The sequence below is a fragment of the Phyllopteryx taeniolatus genome, chromosome 19, assembly GCF_024500385.1.
Source record: "Phyllopteryx taeniolatus isolate TA_2022b chromosome 19, UOR_Ptae_1.2, whole genome shotgun sequence".
NCBI classification, from domain to species: Eukaryota; Metazoa; Chordata; class Actinopteri; order Syngnathiformes; family Syngnathidae; genus Phyllopteryx; species Phyllopteryx taeniolatus.
In genome coordinates, this window is record NC_084520.1 from 8,701,464 (window position 1) to 8,716,133 (window position 14,670).

General features: G+C 40.7%; 1 protein-coding gene across 1 annotated transcript in view; it reads right to left on the reverse strand.

Annotated features, from left to right (window-relative positions):
• LOC133469555 (heparan sulfate glucosamine 3-O-sulfotransferase 3A1-like) overlaps positions 1-12,594 on the reverse strand; it is a 34,816-nt gene extending 22,222 nt beyond the window's left edge. Inside the window, exon 1 of the mRNA XM_061756765.1 lies at positions 11,836-12,594. Within this exon, the coding sequence (XP_061612749.1) occupies positions 11,836-12,383 (548 nt within the window). The 5' untranslated portion in view covers positions 12,384-12,594. The remainder of the gene's footprint in view (positions 1-11,835) is intronic.
• Positions 12,595-14,670: the final 2,076 nt, after the last annotated feature.

Below are 14,670 nucleotides of genomic sequence, written 5' to 3' on the forward strand. Positions count from 1 at the left end.
GAAAGCTGGTACACGTCTATCATGAGTAGACCCATTAAAAAGCCTCAAGAAGCCGTGCCTGAAAAAATGCAGGAAGCCTGCCAGTTTGGTTCATAGCGGGACATTTTAGTTAGGTTTTTTTCCCCCCCACAGGTGTCAACTGTAAATGTTGTCTCAGTGGCATCCCACGGATTTTCTTTGAATTCAGCCCTTGAAGCCAGTTTCCATGAAAAAAATTTAACTTGCTAGGCATGTCTATCATGAGAGGACCCCATCGTCTCAAGCACCCGTGACTGAAAAGACAGAAAGGGCGGGCATTTTGGTTTATAGTAGCCATTTTAGGCTCATTTTTCCAGGTGTCAATCCTTAAAATTGTCTGTGGCGTCCTTCTGAATTTTCTTTTCTTAATCCAGCCCCAAAATCTCAAAAAGACATGCCCAAAAAGACACAGAAAGTCTTGCCATTTTGGTTTATAGCGGCCATTTTAGGAATATCTTTCCATTTCACAACCCTAAAAATTGTCTTGGTAGCGGTGCTCGGAAGTTATTGGAAATTCAGCCCCCTGAAGCCAGTTCCTCTGCAGAACATGACATTTGGTAGGCACGTCTGTCATGAGTAGACTCCAAAAATGAATAAATAAAATCCCTTTTGCTTAGAAGTGGGCATTGAAAGCTATTTTTAAGTGTCTTCATTCAAAGATGCAGTTGTTCCAGAAAACTTTTCTGATCCCAACCAAATTTTAACCACTTGATAGATGAGTGATGGTATATCACGGAACGTTTGTCATTGCATGTGGCCAAAGCATGTTTGGCCACATGCAATGACAAACGTTCCTTGGCCAGGTCCGTTTGTAAGCCGTAAAAGTCAACTGTCAAGGATACAGAGCCTTTGAGGATACCACCCCAGGCTAGACTAACTGGCTGTGGTGTGATTGATGCGCCGGCATCAAGCGTGCTTTCAACCTTTTTCCTTGCAATGTGTCAAATTTGCTAGCAGCAGGTCGGATTGGGCGGGGAGGCGGCAGGTGAAACGGAGCCCGGCGGAGGTCGAGGCAGTCTCGGGTGGGCTGTAGTGGGCACACACAGCGGCTGTAACGTGATCTCCGGAGACCTCCTGAGCATGAGCGCTTGAGCCGCCTTTGGATTGTGAAAGTGATTATCGAGGGGTCGCGATTGTAAACTGGGACGCTCACCTCTCGGGAAAGGCGTGCAACGCGCCACCGACTCCCATTCAACCCACCGACTGACCCGCCTCCTCGGGCGGCCCCCTTCTCGCTCGCCAACTCCTTGACCTCCGCCACCCTTTCTGACATCCTTACATTCCCTTGGCAGCTGAACCTGTGAGGCCCCATGCTGGGCTCTCCAAAGTAGTGCCTGTCAACAGCTGCCCTCCGGCATTTGGGGAATCCGCCCCCCTCTGCACCATGCTGGGGGATGGGGCGAGGACAGGTAGCAGGTGCAGGGTTGCTCCACCTGGATCACAAGCACCTGACACACTACTCTCTAAATTAAGAGCTGTTGTTAGGCCCCTTGCGAGCTAGCCTGAAGATGTCGAGTACCTTCAACATAACAGGGACACAGGGACTAGTGTAGAAATTAAATGGTTTTTGGTTTACTGACAAACCTTTTACTAATGGTTGTGTTTTCTTCTCATATTTTAAAATTCCTCTTCTTTTTCGCCCAATATTTTTGTTTATATTATGTTAGATTATTTGTCTTTAATTTTTTATTTTATTTTTGGGATTTTCAACTGTTTTTGTATTCATGAATTGTTTTGTCTAAAATTTTCATTTGTCTTTTGTATAATCGTTGGATATTTTTTTGGTTTCTAACATTTCATAGGAATTTACCCTAAAAGGTATTGTATTGTATTTCAATATTTTCCATACAGTAATTTTGTACTCTCCCCCCCTTTCTTTTTGTCAATTATTTTTACCTTATTTTGTTCTTATTTTTTTCTATACCCAGTCTGCATTTTTGTGGAATATTTTGTAGTTTGACTATTTTTGTACTTTTCTACCTAATTTTGTTGTCTAATAGTTTAGCATTTTGTCTAATTTTGACATATTTTTCTGATGTATCTTATATTTGAAATAAACTTTGCCTGTGTGTACTTTATTTGAATCTTTCTGTATTTTACCTAATATTGCAATTTTTTCATTGAATTGCACTAATATTTTTATTTTTACATTAGTTTTCTCATATCTCAAAATTTTTTCCCCAAACATTTCAGGATTTATTATTTTTTTTTACAAAAAAAGATTTTCCTAACGTATTTTTTATCAAATATATTTTTAGTTGGACTAATGATTTTTATTTTTCATCCCAAATTTTGTCGACTGTTTTTAAATTTTGTCTTTATTTTTATTTTTTTAAATATGGTTTTCCAACTTTCATAGTTATTATATTTGAAAAAGGTTTCCTTAATACTGTATCTGTGTAATTTATTTAAATATCTTTATATTTTTCCTAATATTTTTGTACTTTTTCTTTCATATTTCATTTTTACTGGCTTTGTCTACATCCTGTCTGTTGTATTTAATTAGGTATTTTTTGTAATAAATATTTGGAGCATTATTTCTTTGACTCTTGTTAGAGTGCACAAATTTCCCTAATATTTGGGCCTGAGCTGCTCTTGTTAGCAAATCAGTGTCATATTTCTTTTAGTGACACTGTAATGATACTGTTAACTGTGATCATCTTAGTCACTATCATCATTACATTCTAAGGTATGTAATTGTCTTACGGTTTCTTTGCTAGACTAGCGGCAGGCGCCCAACACTTGCGAGTGAGCTAGCCTTCTGCTAAGTGGCTACTCAATCGATGGTTTCCGACGGGGGTCCACCGAACGTGCCACCCTGGGAGCTCAGACAGATGGCTCTGAAGGGTTCCTCCTCATGTTACATTGTTTCAAGGATTCCGTTGTTTGTTCACTTTCGGGGTTTGTGTGTACACAAAGTCGGCAACCTGTGAGGACCCCCCAACCCACCGCCCTCCCATCATATCTCCGGTCCGCTTAGCAGCTGTCGCGCCTTTTATGAGGTATTAGCCTATATGTTAACCCAGCTTTTATTTTCGGATTCATATTTCCAAAGGAGTGCTCGGAGGTCACTTTTTATTGTCACTTGAAATACACGGGGATGCACTCGGATTGCTTCGATCGATCTTATCGTCCATGATGGGGGAAATGCCACCTTTACAAGGTGGTGGTGCTACGCTAACTACGCAGTTAAATATTTGTCATAAGTAATTTCAGTTAAAAACAGTCTACATCTCAGCTATGTGTTATCGGTGACAAAGCGAAGAGCTATTATTGTGATATATTTTAAATTCCTTTATTTTTTGTTTTAAATGGTAAAAATGTTCTAATAACTTTATAGCATTCCACTTGTTTAAAAAAAATTCTAAACTAGTAGCATTCATTCATTCATTTTCCATACCGCTTATCCTCACTAGGGTCGCGGCTCTTGCAACATCCATTTTTTATTACAAACAATTATACACACTATATATTGTGAAATTTTGTAGCATAGTTTTGTACATTTTTTAAAAAGAATTAAACATAGTATGATATCATGTAACATTCCACTATTTGTATTTTTTAAATAAGAATAGTGTTATACCTTCTAACATTCCACCTATTTACATTTTAATTTCAATTACATTTGTAGTTTGTCTTTTTTAATACTATTTTTAATTTTTTTTAATTTAAAGTGTTGTGTCATATCTTTTAACAGTCAACATTAATTAAATAAAGGTGTGTACACTGTTTTTAATTGTAAAAAAAAAAAAATTTAAAACAATTAAATTTTCCCCTTTTTTTAATTTATTTTTCCATGTTTTAAAATAGGTGTCATGGTGGCTGACTGGTTTTGTATGAGTCCACATTTTAAATATATTAAAATTAAAAATAGTTTATCTAATCACATTCCATTTGTTTGCATTTATTCGTACAATTTTTGGCCTAATTTAGATAATCAGGAGATGTTTACATATTCCATGCAATTTTATTGATTGATTTATTTCATAATAATAAAAAAATCTTTCACTTTTTAAATTTGAAAAGATGAAATGTATTTTTTAATTGTGTTAACACTCAACATATTTTAAATAAAGTAATTTGTGATCTCTTGTAACATTTGTTTTATTTTTGTTACTTTAAAAAAAATGTGTCCGATCTTGTATAGCCATTTTTTTTGTTTATCCAATGAAGTTTCTTCATTGGATTAAAAAAATAGATCTTGTAATATTCACAATACAGTATATATATATATATTTTTTTTACGTAAAAAATATTCTTTGTGGAAAAACCTGAGAAGCGACAAAAAGAATGAGGCTCGCTCTTCAAGCGTCTTCCATTTTCCAACTCAAACATTTGCTTTAAAAAAAAAAAAAAAAAAAAAAAAGTGTTGTTCCTGGCAGGCAAAGATTGTTCAAGGAAGTTTTTCTAGGCGCTTCCATAGCGACTGTGCTCTAAGGCACTCTCGCTGGCACTCTCGCCGCATTTTGCTATCTGCAGCCGCTTGTGTGGTGATAGGACGGCTCGGCGCCAATCGCCCTGGCAGAGTCACGGACGGAGAACAAGCCAGACGGCAGGAGCCTCAGGCGCAAACCTCTGTTTGAGTGCCCAACCTCTGTCTGTCTTACTGTTCGAACAGTACATGAAGGCAATAAAAAGATGTTGGTTTCTATTGTACAAGGTGAAGGTGTGTCATTAATGACTAGATAATAAAGAAATGACACGTACATTGCACGTACACTCGAGGGATATTATTGTGCCTGGGTGTATTACTTGTTCTGTTTATTTCTATTGTGCAAGGTGTTGGTAACCATGAATAACTGGTAAGAGAAGCAATTGGATTTTACATTGAGTGTGCTATGGACTTTTTTTGACTGGACAATTTTTGGTTGTTTTGTTGATTTCTATTGTGCAAGGTGGCTACCATTAATAATTGTAGAGAAGAGTAATTGCATTAATCATGACATTTACATTATGTGACTGTGACCGAGTGTGACTTGGTCTGTTTTGTGGCTCTGTGGATTATTTCAAGTTATTCTGTTTATTTCTATTGGTCAAGGTGGCTATCATTAATAACTGGTGAGAAGAGCAGTCACATTATGACGTGCATTGTGTGGTGTGGTTGAGCATGCTGTGGACTTTTTTACTATGTGAATTATTTCTAGTTGTGTATTTCTATTGTGCAAGGTGGTGGTTATCATTGTCTGGCAAGAGGAGCAATTGCATTAATCATGAAATGTACATTGTGTGCATGTGAACACACGTGCCATGGACTTTTTTTACCCTGTGGAGGCGGCACGGTGGGTGACTGGTTTGAGCGTCTGCCTCACATTTCTGAGGACCGGGGTTCAATCCCCGGCCCCGCCTGTGAGGAGTTTGCATGTTCTCCCCGTGCCTGCGTGGGTTTTCTCCGGGCACTCCGGTTTCTTCCCACATCCCAAAGACATGCGTGGTAGGTTGATTGAAGACTAAATTGCCCGTAGGTGTGAATGTGAGTGCTAATGGTTGTTTGTTTCTATGTGCCCTGCGATTGGATGGCGACCAGTTCAGGGTGTACCCCGCCTCCTGCCCGTTGATCGCTGGGATAGGCTCCAGTACGCCTGCGACCCTAGTGAGGAGAAGCGGCTCAGAAAATGTGTGTATATATATATATATATATATATATATATATATATATGTATATATAAACAGGCAGATTGCAAATATCTTCATTGCCTTTTTTGATGCGTAAACGTGACTGAGCTTGGTATGGACTATTTTGTGACTGTGGATTGTTTTTCTACTTCTGTTGATTTCTATTGTTCAAGGTGGCTCAATAATAATTGGCAAGAGGAGCAATTGTATTAACCATGACTTGGACATTGCGTGCCCTTGACAAAGCGAGCGTGCAGTGGACTTTTGGGACTGGATTATTTCTAGTCTTTGTTTATTTCTATTGTGCAAACTGGAAGTTATCATGAATAATTGTTTCTTCGTGTATTAATCCAACTGTTGTAAATGTTGCATGGTATTAAAAAAAAAATGTGCAGGTTTTCATCGCCCTTAATCTCTCATTTTCTGCGTCTGCAGTGGCTTCCACAGTCTTGGCCTTTTCTACTTTCCATCTTCTCCTTCATGCCTCTCATTTGTGGGAAAGATGGCTGACAGCTTCTGCCGCACACGCCAGCCGGTTTGATTAAAGCGAGAATGTGCTAGAAAATGAGTTTGCCACCCCGGACCGCTTTATTGATAGATGGAGGGCGACAGCTCGGCCTGGCGTCTCGCGAGGACGGTGATGAAGGGTCCACACGGCGTTCGGCGGCGTGATTGATGCGCCGGCGTCCGAGTGCAGGGAAGCCGCCCGGTAATTCGATTAATCTCAACCTGTGCGCTGGTAATTGTTACAGTAAGTGCGTGTTAGACTGGAGGGAGATTGCTTTCCAAGTGAGTCGTGGTGCTACACAGCCTTTCTTACCCCCCCCCCCAATGCCATTATTATCCTGTTCTCCTTAGATGAGGATTTGCATGTTAATGAGAGCAGCACATTACCTCCGTTGGTGGACGACAACCAGAGGAGAACATAGATGAACTGTGGCAGACAGATCAGGGAGGAGGTTGTTTTTTGTTTTTTTTTCTCCATCCTGATCACGTGTGGAAACACTTATAGCTAGAAATGATGTGAGTTGTTGCTATACTTTTGATGGACTATATATATATATATATATATATATATTACTAAATAGCAAAGAAAATGACTCATGTAATTAATATAATTTATTGTACAATTTGAGGAGGTGCGTTCCCTTTTTGACAGACTTCCCTTTGGAGATCAGTGGTGCTGTTAAAATGATTGGCATCAGGCTGTTCAGTGATTTACACAAGCAGTGCCTGAAATTCGAGCAAATTATGGTAGTTTAAAAGAAAAAGAAAACAGAAAAATACTATACAGTCACACCTTGGAGCAAATGGGAGTTGTAAATTGAATTTGTATTTCTTTTTATTATTAAAACTATATAGAATTACAAATACAGTCACACCTTAGAGAAAAGTGGGACTGTATTAAAGTGGGAAACGTATTAACTAAATAAAATTACATTAAAACTTAACAGCAAATGTGTTTAAAGTCCTTAATTTATTAATTGAAATTAATTTATTAAAAGAAAATAGAAAACAAATTACAATCACATCATGGAGAAATAAATGATTTATTCCGATTTATGTAAGTTCAAAATAAATACACAATATTTGAAAATATTTGTTTAAATTAAAAATTACATTAAAAGTCACACATCAGAGGACTTAATGTTTAATTCAAGAATTTCAATGTATTTTTCAAAAACTACAGTCACACTTTTTAATTAAATATGAATATATTTATACACTAACCAACCCCGCAATAGGTGAAATCGAAGTAGCGACCACATTTAAAAAAATGTTTTATTCATATTTTAAAGCTGTATGAACCTCCCCTCTCACTCTTATTAATCTTCCCCACACTCTTACTGATCTCTGCCATATTCTAAACACTCTCTATACTCTTAAACACCTTTTAAACCCTTAAACATACAGTAATGCACAGTAGTACTGTACACTATGTACATTTTACTTCCTTGTAATATGTGTTGTAATATTTTCTTTCTTTTTTTTAAGTTTTAATATTTTTTGCTAGGAAGTGTTTATTTTACCACTCCCAAAAAATGTAAACATATTCTCAAAATATGAATATGAATAGGTAAACCACGATATAGCAAGGGAACACTGTCTATATAATTACAGTCATGCCATGGATGAATGCGGGTCTTGTAATAGCATTTTTTTTGTTTTTGTTTTAGAAAAGTAATAATTATAAATAAAATATAAATAAAATCACAACATGGAGGAATTTGCGACTTTTTAAATTTAATTTCCCTTTATATATATATATATATATATATATATATATATATATATATATAATACAGTTACAGTAATGAGTAAGACTGAACTTAATGAGAACGTGTTTAAACTCCTAGCGCATATGTTTGTTATCTATTCTTTTTCATTGAGCTGATTGAGATCATTAACCCGGATGATTTTTACTTGTTCTGACCCCCTTTTGTTTGTAGGTCTCAAAAAGTGGACGTCTGGTCACCGTGTAACATAAGAGCAAAGCTAGCAGTGAGGCGGCATGTAGTGGAAAAAGTCAACTTTTATGACTAATGACAGCATTTTGCATCATTGCTTTTGGGCGTGTGAGCGTCTGTTTGGGGGCGCCGGGTGGAAATTCCCACAAGCGGGACAAGTGCGAGGCGGGGGTGTGAGGAGGGGAGAACGCCGGAGAAGGAGGCCTGTTGGAGCTGCCACGTCCCATTAAGAGCTTAGGAGGCGTTAAAATATGGTCGGCGGGTTCCCATTGGGGAGGGATTGGCGCCAACGACGCGTCCTGGCCCCGGCGATAAACAAAGATCCTGCTAGGGATGCGCGCCTCTCGCATGCAGAAGACGGATTACATAACTTTTGGATATGAAGATTCAAATTAAGACCAATCAGATGTCAGACTTGTTTTCTAGTCAACATGTAATTCTTACAGCGTGAAATGGGGCTGTTGATGGTTGATTTCAGCAAGTTTCACATTTCCCTGCTTTCACACATAGTTTGCCAGCATCAGAGACACAGGTGGCATTTATTTGTCACACAGAACCCAGCGTCCGATATTGACGGCATCCCACAATCGGGGATAAAACAGGATGAGAAAAGCAAGTGTCTGGTGTCAAACTTCACACCCCTCAGTTCAGACTTTCCACTATTCCATTCCACACATCCACCATCCCATCTCAGATACTACTTCCAAAGTTGGCAAATTGGCGAGTTGACTTTAAAATCCCTGGCTGTTGCGCTTTGACAATTGCTTTCAACACAACAGGGCGAGAAACAGGAGTGTCGGGCGTTAGACTTCACACCACAGTCGCGGATTTTCGCTGTTCCCCTTCACGCAGCCGTTGTCCCGCATTTGATACTCTAAAGCCGGCAAATTGGCGACAAATCCAGGGCTGTTGCGCTTTGACAATTAGCTTCAACACAACAAGGCAAGAGAAATGAGTGTCGGGGGTTCGACTTCACACCCCAGTTTGCAGCTTTCTGCTCTTCCCTTTCACACAGCTGCCATGCCACCTCAGTTTTCTTTTAGCACCTTTCACTTTTTCACAGATCGGCTTCCGAGGTACAATCAGAGAAGGGGTGGCGGCTGTGTGAAAGGAAATACCGTAGCGTATGGGGATGTTTAACACCCAATACTTGCTTCTCCCTTCCTATTTTGTTGAAGTTGAAAGTAATCATGAAAACACAACAGCAGCTGTGTGAAAGGGAATAGTGGAAAACTGGGACTGGGGTGTGAAGTTAACACCTGACACTCACTTCTACTGCTCTGTTGTGTTGAAAGCATTTGCGCGGCAACTATTCGTGCAAGTACTTATCTGATGGTGGGACGCCGCTTCGCTGTGTGAAAGACGCAGGCGAATGAATGTCAGGCCTCTGTTGTGCCAATTCTGCTCAAACTCTGGGCGAAAGGGATTTTTGGATACGACCTCCAAATGCAAATTGTCAGGTCGACTTCGGACCCTCTTTCCGTGTCGGTGCCATTCGCACCGAAAAGCGACCTGGGTAAATAGGCGGAAAAACTCCCGGCTTTAACCACAAGCCTCTACATGCCTCTCGGTGACCCCGAGACAACCACTTCCCATCTAAAGCGGGCGGAGGGGCCGGTGGGGGGGGGGGCACAATCAAAGGAGAGCACTCCAGCACATGAACTCCTGCTGAGCGGGCCTGCTTGTTTTAACACTTATTTATTCCTCTTTGCCATTCAAGGCTGCTCCTCTTCTAAATGGGCAGCATGAAAAAGGAGGAGGCGGCAGAGGAGGGGGCGGAGGGTGGGGGGGGGGCTCAGCGGGCCGTCCTTGGAGGCACGGTCCAAAATTCCGGGGAATCTTGGCAACGTCTCGGGATAGATGGGACCCTCATGGATATAACCCCCGCCCCCTCCTCCCTGCAATCTCACAATGGATGAATAGGTAAACAGAAGGGTGAGAAAGAGTGATGGCAAAAAGAGAATGTTCACTCTCATGAAGGAACAAAGAAGGAGGTTTGTGTGTGTGTGTGTGTGTGTGTGTGTGTGTGTGTGTGGCGCCGGACTGCTTGCGTGTGCGTGGACTGTGGAGAGGAAAAGTTTGGTGGTTCGGGCCCACTAATGGCAGTTAGCTCGGCGCAAAAGGTGAATTATTCCTCCTGAGACACTCAGGTAACCTTTCATTCTGGCCCCTAATCCTTCTATATAGAACGGCCCCATTAGACACACAGTAGAGTTAATGGGAGTGGGGGAGCATGGGGTGGCGTTCTACCATTATTCCCCCACCAGGCTACAGAAACGTGAACCCACAACGCTCGCCGTGACAGACAAAATTAATCACAAACGTGGAATTTTACCATGGAGAGGCTTTTATTTGGGGGAGTCCCTGTTGCTGGAACAACTTGGGACCACAGAGTTGGGCTGTCTGGTTTTTAATTTCATTTGAATAAATAAGACAAAACATCTATTTTATTTTAAAATATATATGTATAAATAAATAAGATAATTTATACTTAATTTCTTTTTGATTGTATGTTGTTGTTTTAGAAAATAAGCCATCTTATTTTGAATTTATTCATTCATTCATTTTCCGTACCACTTATTAATTTATATTAAATAACCGTTAAAAAAAAGAATTTTGATGAAATAAGTGGTGGTGGTGGGTTTTTTTTTTTAAGAAAAATAATTTAGACTTAAAAAGTGTTGTTGTTTTTGTTTTTAAACAAAATAAGCAATCTTGTTTTGAAATCCATTTTATAAAATAACCGAAGAATATTAATAATTTATATTGTAGGTTCTTTTCAACTCTGTGTGTTTTTCTTTAGAAAATAAGACGTCTTGTTTTTAATTTTATTAAAATAAAAAAATAATCAACAGCAGGTTCTTTTTATTTCTTTTTAGAAAATAACATTTGTTTTTACTATTTTTAATTTGCATTTTATTGTTTCACTCAATCGTCTTCTGTAACATGCAGTGGTGTGACTTACTTAAATATAAAAAAAATATCACATGCAAGTGTCTGCTTTGCACTTACCCGTAATATTTGTGTGTAATTATCGTGAATATTTAAAATTATAATTTTCAGCGAAAATAAACTGATCTGAAAATTAGAAATATTATTTAGATTTTTTTAGCCGTAGGATTGCCCCAGTCATATAACAAAAAGTGACAGATTGTGTTTTACTGTCAAACACACTCTCAATCCCCTGTAAAAAGTTATCCGCTCATGAAATATATTGTTGTCTCACATAAAATTCAAATATTACAGGGCTATACTGTGCAAAAAAATAGCTTCACAAAAAGAAAGTTGTATTTAAGTCTTAAATTGGCAGTCTAATGAAATATACGCAAAGAGAAAGACTTGTTACGATGGCGGCTTCAAATAAAATTATTCGAAATCAAGCAAAAAGACATTTTGAAGTGTTTAAATAAATGAAAATCAGCAACACCTTTTAAAAAGTATCAAAATTAGCATATAAACGTCAGGTGTCATGCAAAGCATGTTTTTGACCCCAAAAAATCATTTCCATACGAATTTTATCCATTCAATTTAAAATATCATTCAAATCCAAGCATGAGTAAGTTTTCTTATAACATTAAGTACATATGGTCTGATGTGTAAAAAAAAAAAAAAACAACAACACTTAAAGTCTCTAAATTTGCATATTGACGTCAGCTTGTCATGAAAAGCATATTTTGGACCAAAAAAACTACTTTCCATATTACATTTAAGGAGGGTAACGTGGTGGAATATTTACCTGTACCACTCCAGGCCGTTGTGGTAGTTGCGGTCAAAGAAGTGCGGTTCTGCCCCCACGGCCCTGATGTCCGGATGGACCCGGAGAAACTCCAGCAGCGCACGGGTGCCTCCCTTCTTCACACCGACGATGAGCGCCTGAGGCAGTTTCTTGACGCCCTCCCCGAGCGGGCTGAGTCTACCTGCGAGCCTCGGTGACACCCTCCGGTCGGCCACCGCCAGCTCCGGCGCCAGTAGGATGCCGGCAGCCTCCGCCCTCTTCTCCGGTGCTTCCAGCTGGTCCGCGAGCACCCGCGACGAACGCCTGGAGGCCGGGTAGCCCGCCGCTTCCCCGACGCCGGTCCACTCGAGCCTCCTCCGGGAGTCGAACTCGTGCTCGTCCGCTGCTGCCCGGCGGGAGGTGGATCGCGGCGGGGACGCCAGGCAGTGAAGCAGCAGGAGGAGAGAGGTGAGCAGCGAGGCCAGCATGAGCGCTGCTCTTCGGGACTGGGGCGTCCGGTTCACCGGCGAGCGCCATCCCTGTGTGGTCGCTGCGGGGGCCACCGCCATGCTAGGCGCGCATCACCGAGTCGTCTCGTTGCCATGCAGACATCGACGAGTTCATCCACACCCAGAAAAAAAATACCTGCTGCGCGAAGGTGCGTTCGAATCCGGAAAATAATCGGAACAGGAAATAAGCGTGGAGCTTGTTTCTATAGCTTGTTTCTGTTTTTAAAGATGACAGGTGACTTTTGGATCTTCTCAATCTCTGACTCGGGCGCCGCACGTGTGTACAGTTGTAAACTTCTCGCCTGTCAGTGTGGTTGACGGGCACCCTCGCCGACCAATCAGAAAAAAGGTAGGAGCGGGACAGCGGCCAATCATATTTTAGGTAGGTGGGGGAATTTCTGATGATCTCGGCAATGCGCAAATGAAATTTAGTTTTTAATCCAGGCGTTATGGGTAGCAAATAGCAATTTAATATAAAATCATTTATTTAACGGGAGGGTTACTTTAAAAATGTATTCCGTATGTATACTTAGTTACCTGTTCAAAAATGCAGTCACTAATGTAATCCAAGTACCATAATATTAGTCACGTAACTTGATTGCTTTCAATTACTTTTACAATTACACATCTGCCTCGTAGTTCAGAGGTCGTGGGTTCTAATCCGGGCTCCGGCCTTCCTGTGTGGAGTTTGCATGTTCCCCCCGCGCCTGCGTGGGACTCTGGTTTTTTCCCACATTCGAAAAACATGCATGGTAAATTTAATCTCGATTGTCCGTAGGTGCGAATGTGTGTGTGAATGGTTGTTTGCCTATATGTACCCTGCGATTGGCTGGCGACCAGTCCAGGGTGTACCCTGCCTCTCGCCCAAAGTCAGTTGGGATAGGCTACAGCACACCCGCGATTGTTGTTGGGAGTAAAGAATTACATATAACAACATTGTGTAAATTTATTACAAAATGTATGTAATTGGAATTTGTTTTATTACTGGTGGAGAATGTGTATTACATTATAGTTGCTTTTGGCAATTTCTATAATCACATTTTTACTTACATTTGATGCATCGCTGCAATAGCTCAAGGAAGAACATGTTAGCATCTTCCACAGCTGGTAAGTCACAAGGTCTATGCGGCAAACATGGCGCTTTGCAAGTCAGCGCTGCTGCTGATCGTAAACAACTCTTCTTTAGTTGGGCGCTTACCCTTGAGCAGCTAGCCGTTACCAGCTAATCTGCTGGTAACGTCCGCCACAACCAGTAGTGATCCGGACCTTTATCTGCATCATCTTGAGAGGATTCCCACCCTGCTTTCTCCAGCTTCAACCTCACAAGGAGCCTCGCTTGCCTGTGGGGACCTACACTGGCTACTTGGTGAGTTCACGAATGATGAATCACGATTAGGTGGGGGTTCATTGTTGTCAAATTGCCTCTACTGTTGCTAACAATGTGGCCTTGGGGGAGGTCTATGCTCCACTGTGTGACATTTTAGTCATGTATGAGCATTGTAGAATTGCGATAAGAACAAATCTCATGGCGTTTGCGCTGTATATTTTGTTATACTTTCTTTAATGTTGTTAGTGTCAGGAGTAGGACACCACTGAAAGCCTAGTGATGAAATAAAGGGCCACTCACGACATCTGATAATGCACACGTGTGCTCAAAATTAGCAATACACACATACATGTGACACAAATCGCTAATAACCAAACAAGGATGCAAGTTTTTTTTAAATACGTCTTCTGTGCCTCTCCCAGCCGCACGGATGCCACCGGGGAAGTTTTCCTCCACCTCCATGAACTCTTTCTTTATGACAAATAGAAGAACAAAATGGCGATAACGGGCCCTATTATTCCTTTACAAGCAGACAAGAACGGAACCAAATGTTTCACATCTGCTACCCTGCCTGTCGGCGATTTAGCATGAGAATGTGAGGGGCGGCACGTCGGAAAAGTGGACGGAGACCTCGACACGGCGGGACAGATGTGCCGCCGTGTTGTGGGTTGGGGAACAATGCACCAGCGTGCCCCTTGCCCCACCGTAGCTTAACAAATCACACACGGGGTCTTTTTTGTCAGTGCTCGATCAGCCAGCATTCCCTCACAGAGGTCACGTGGCTCGTCACAGACGACACGTGACTTCCATTTTGAGACACAAACACAACAAACACTATTTTATGTTTTTTATGTCTATTTTATGAACAAATGGTAACATATTTATGCTCGTTGCCTGCTTAGATTAGGAAATTCACTACAAACTCTTGAGAGCCCTTTCTAATATTTTGGTCACCTCACACGGGTCGAAACAGGAAATGCGTCGTTCGATACGCTTATACTGTGCATTGTTCATAATGTA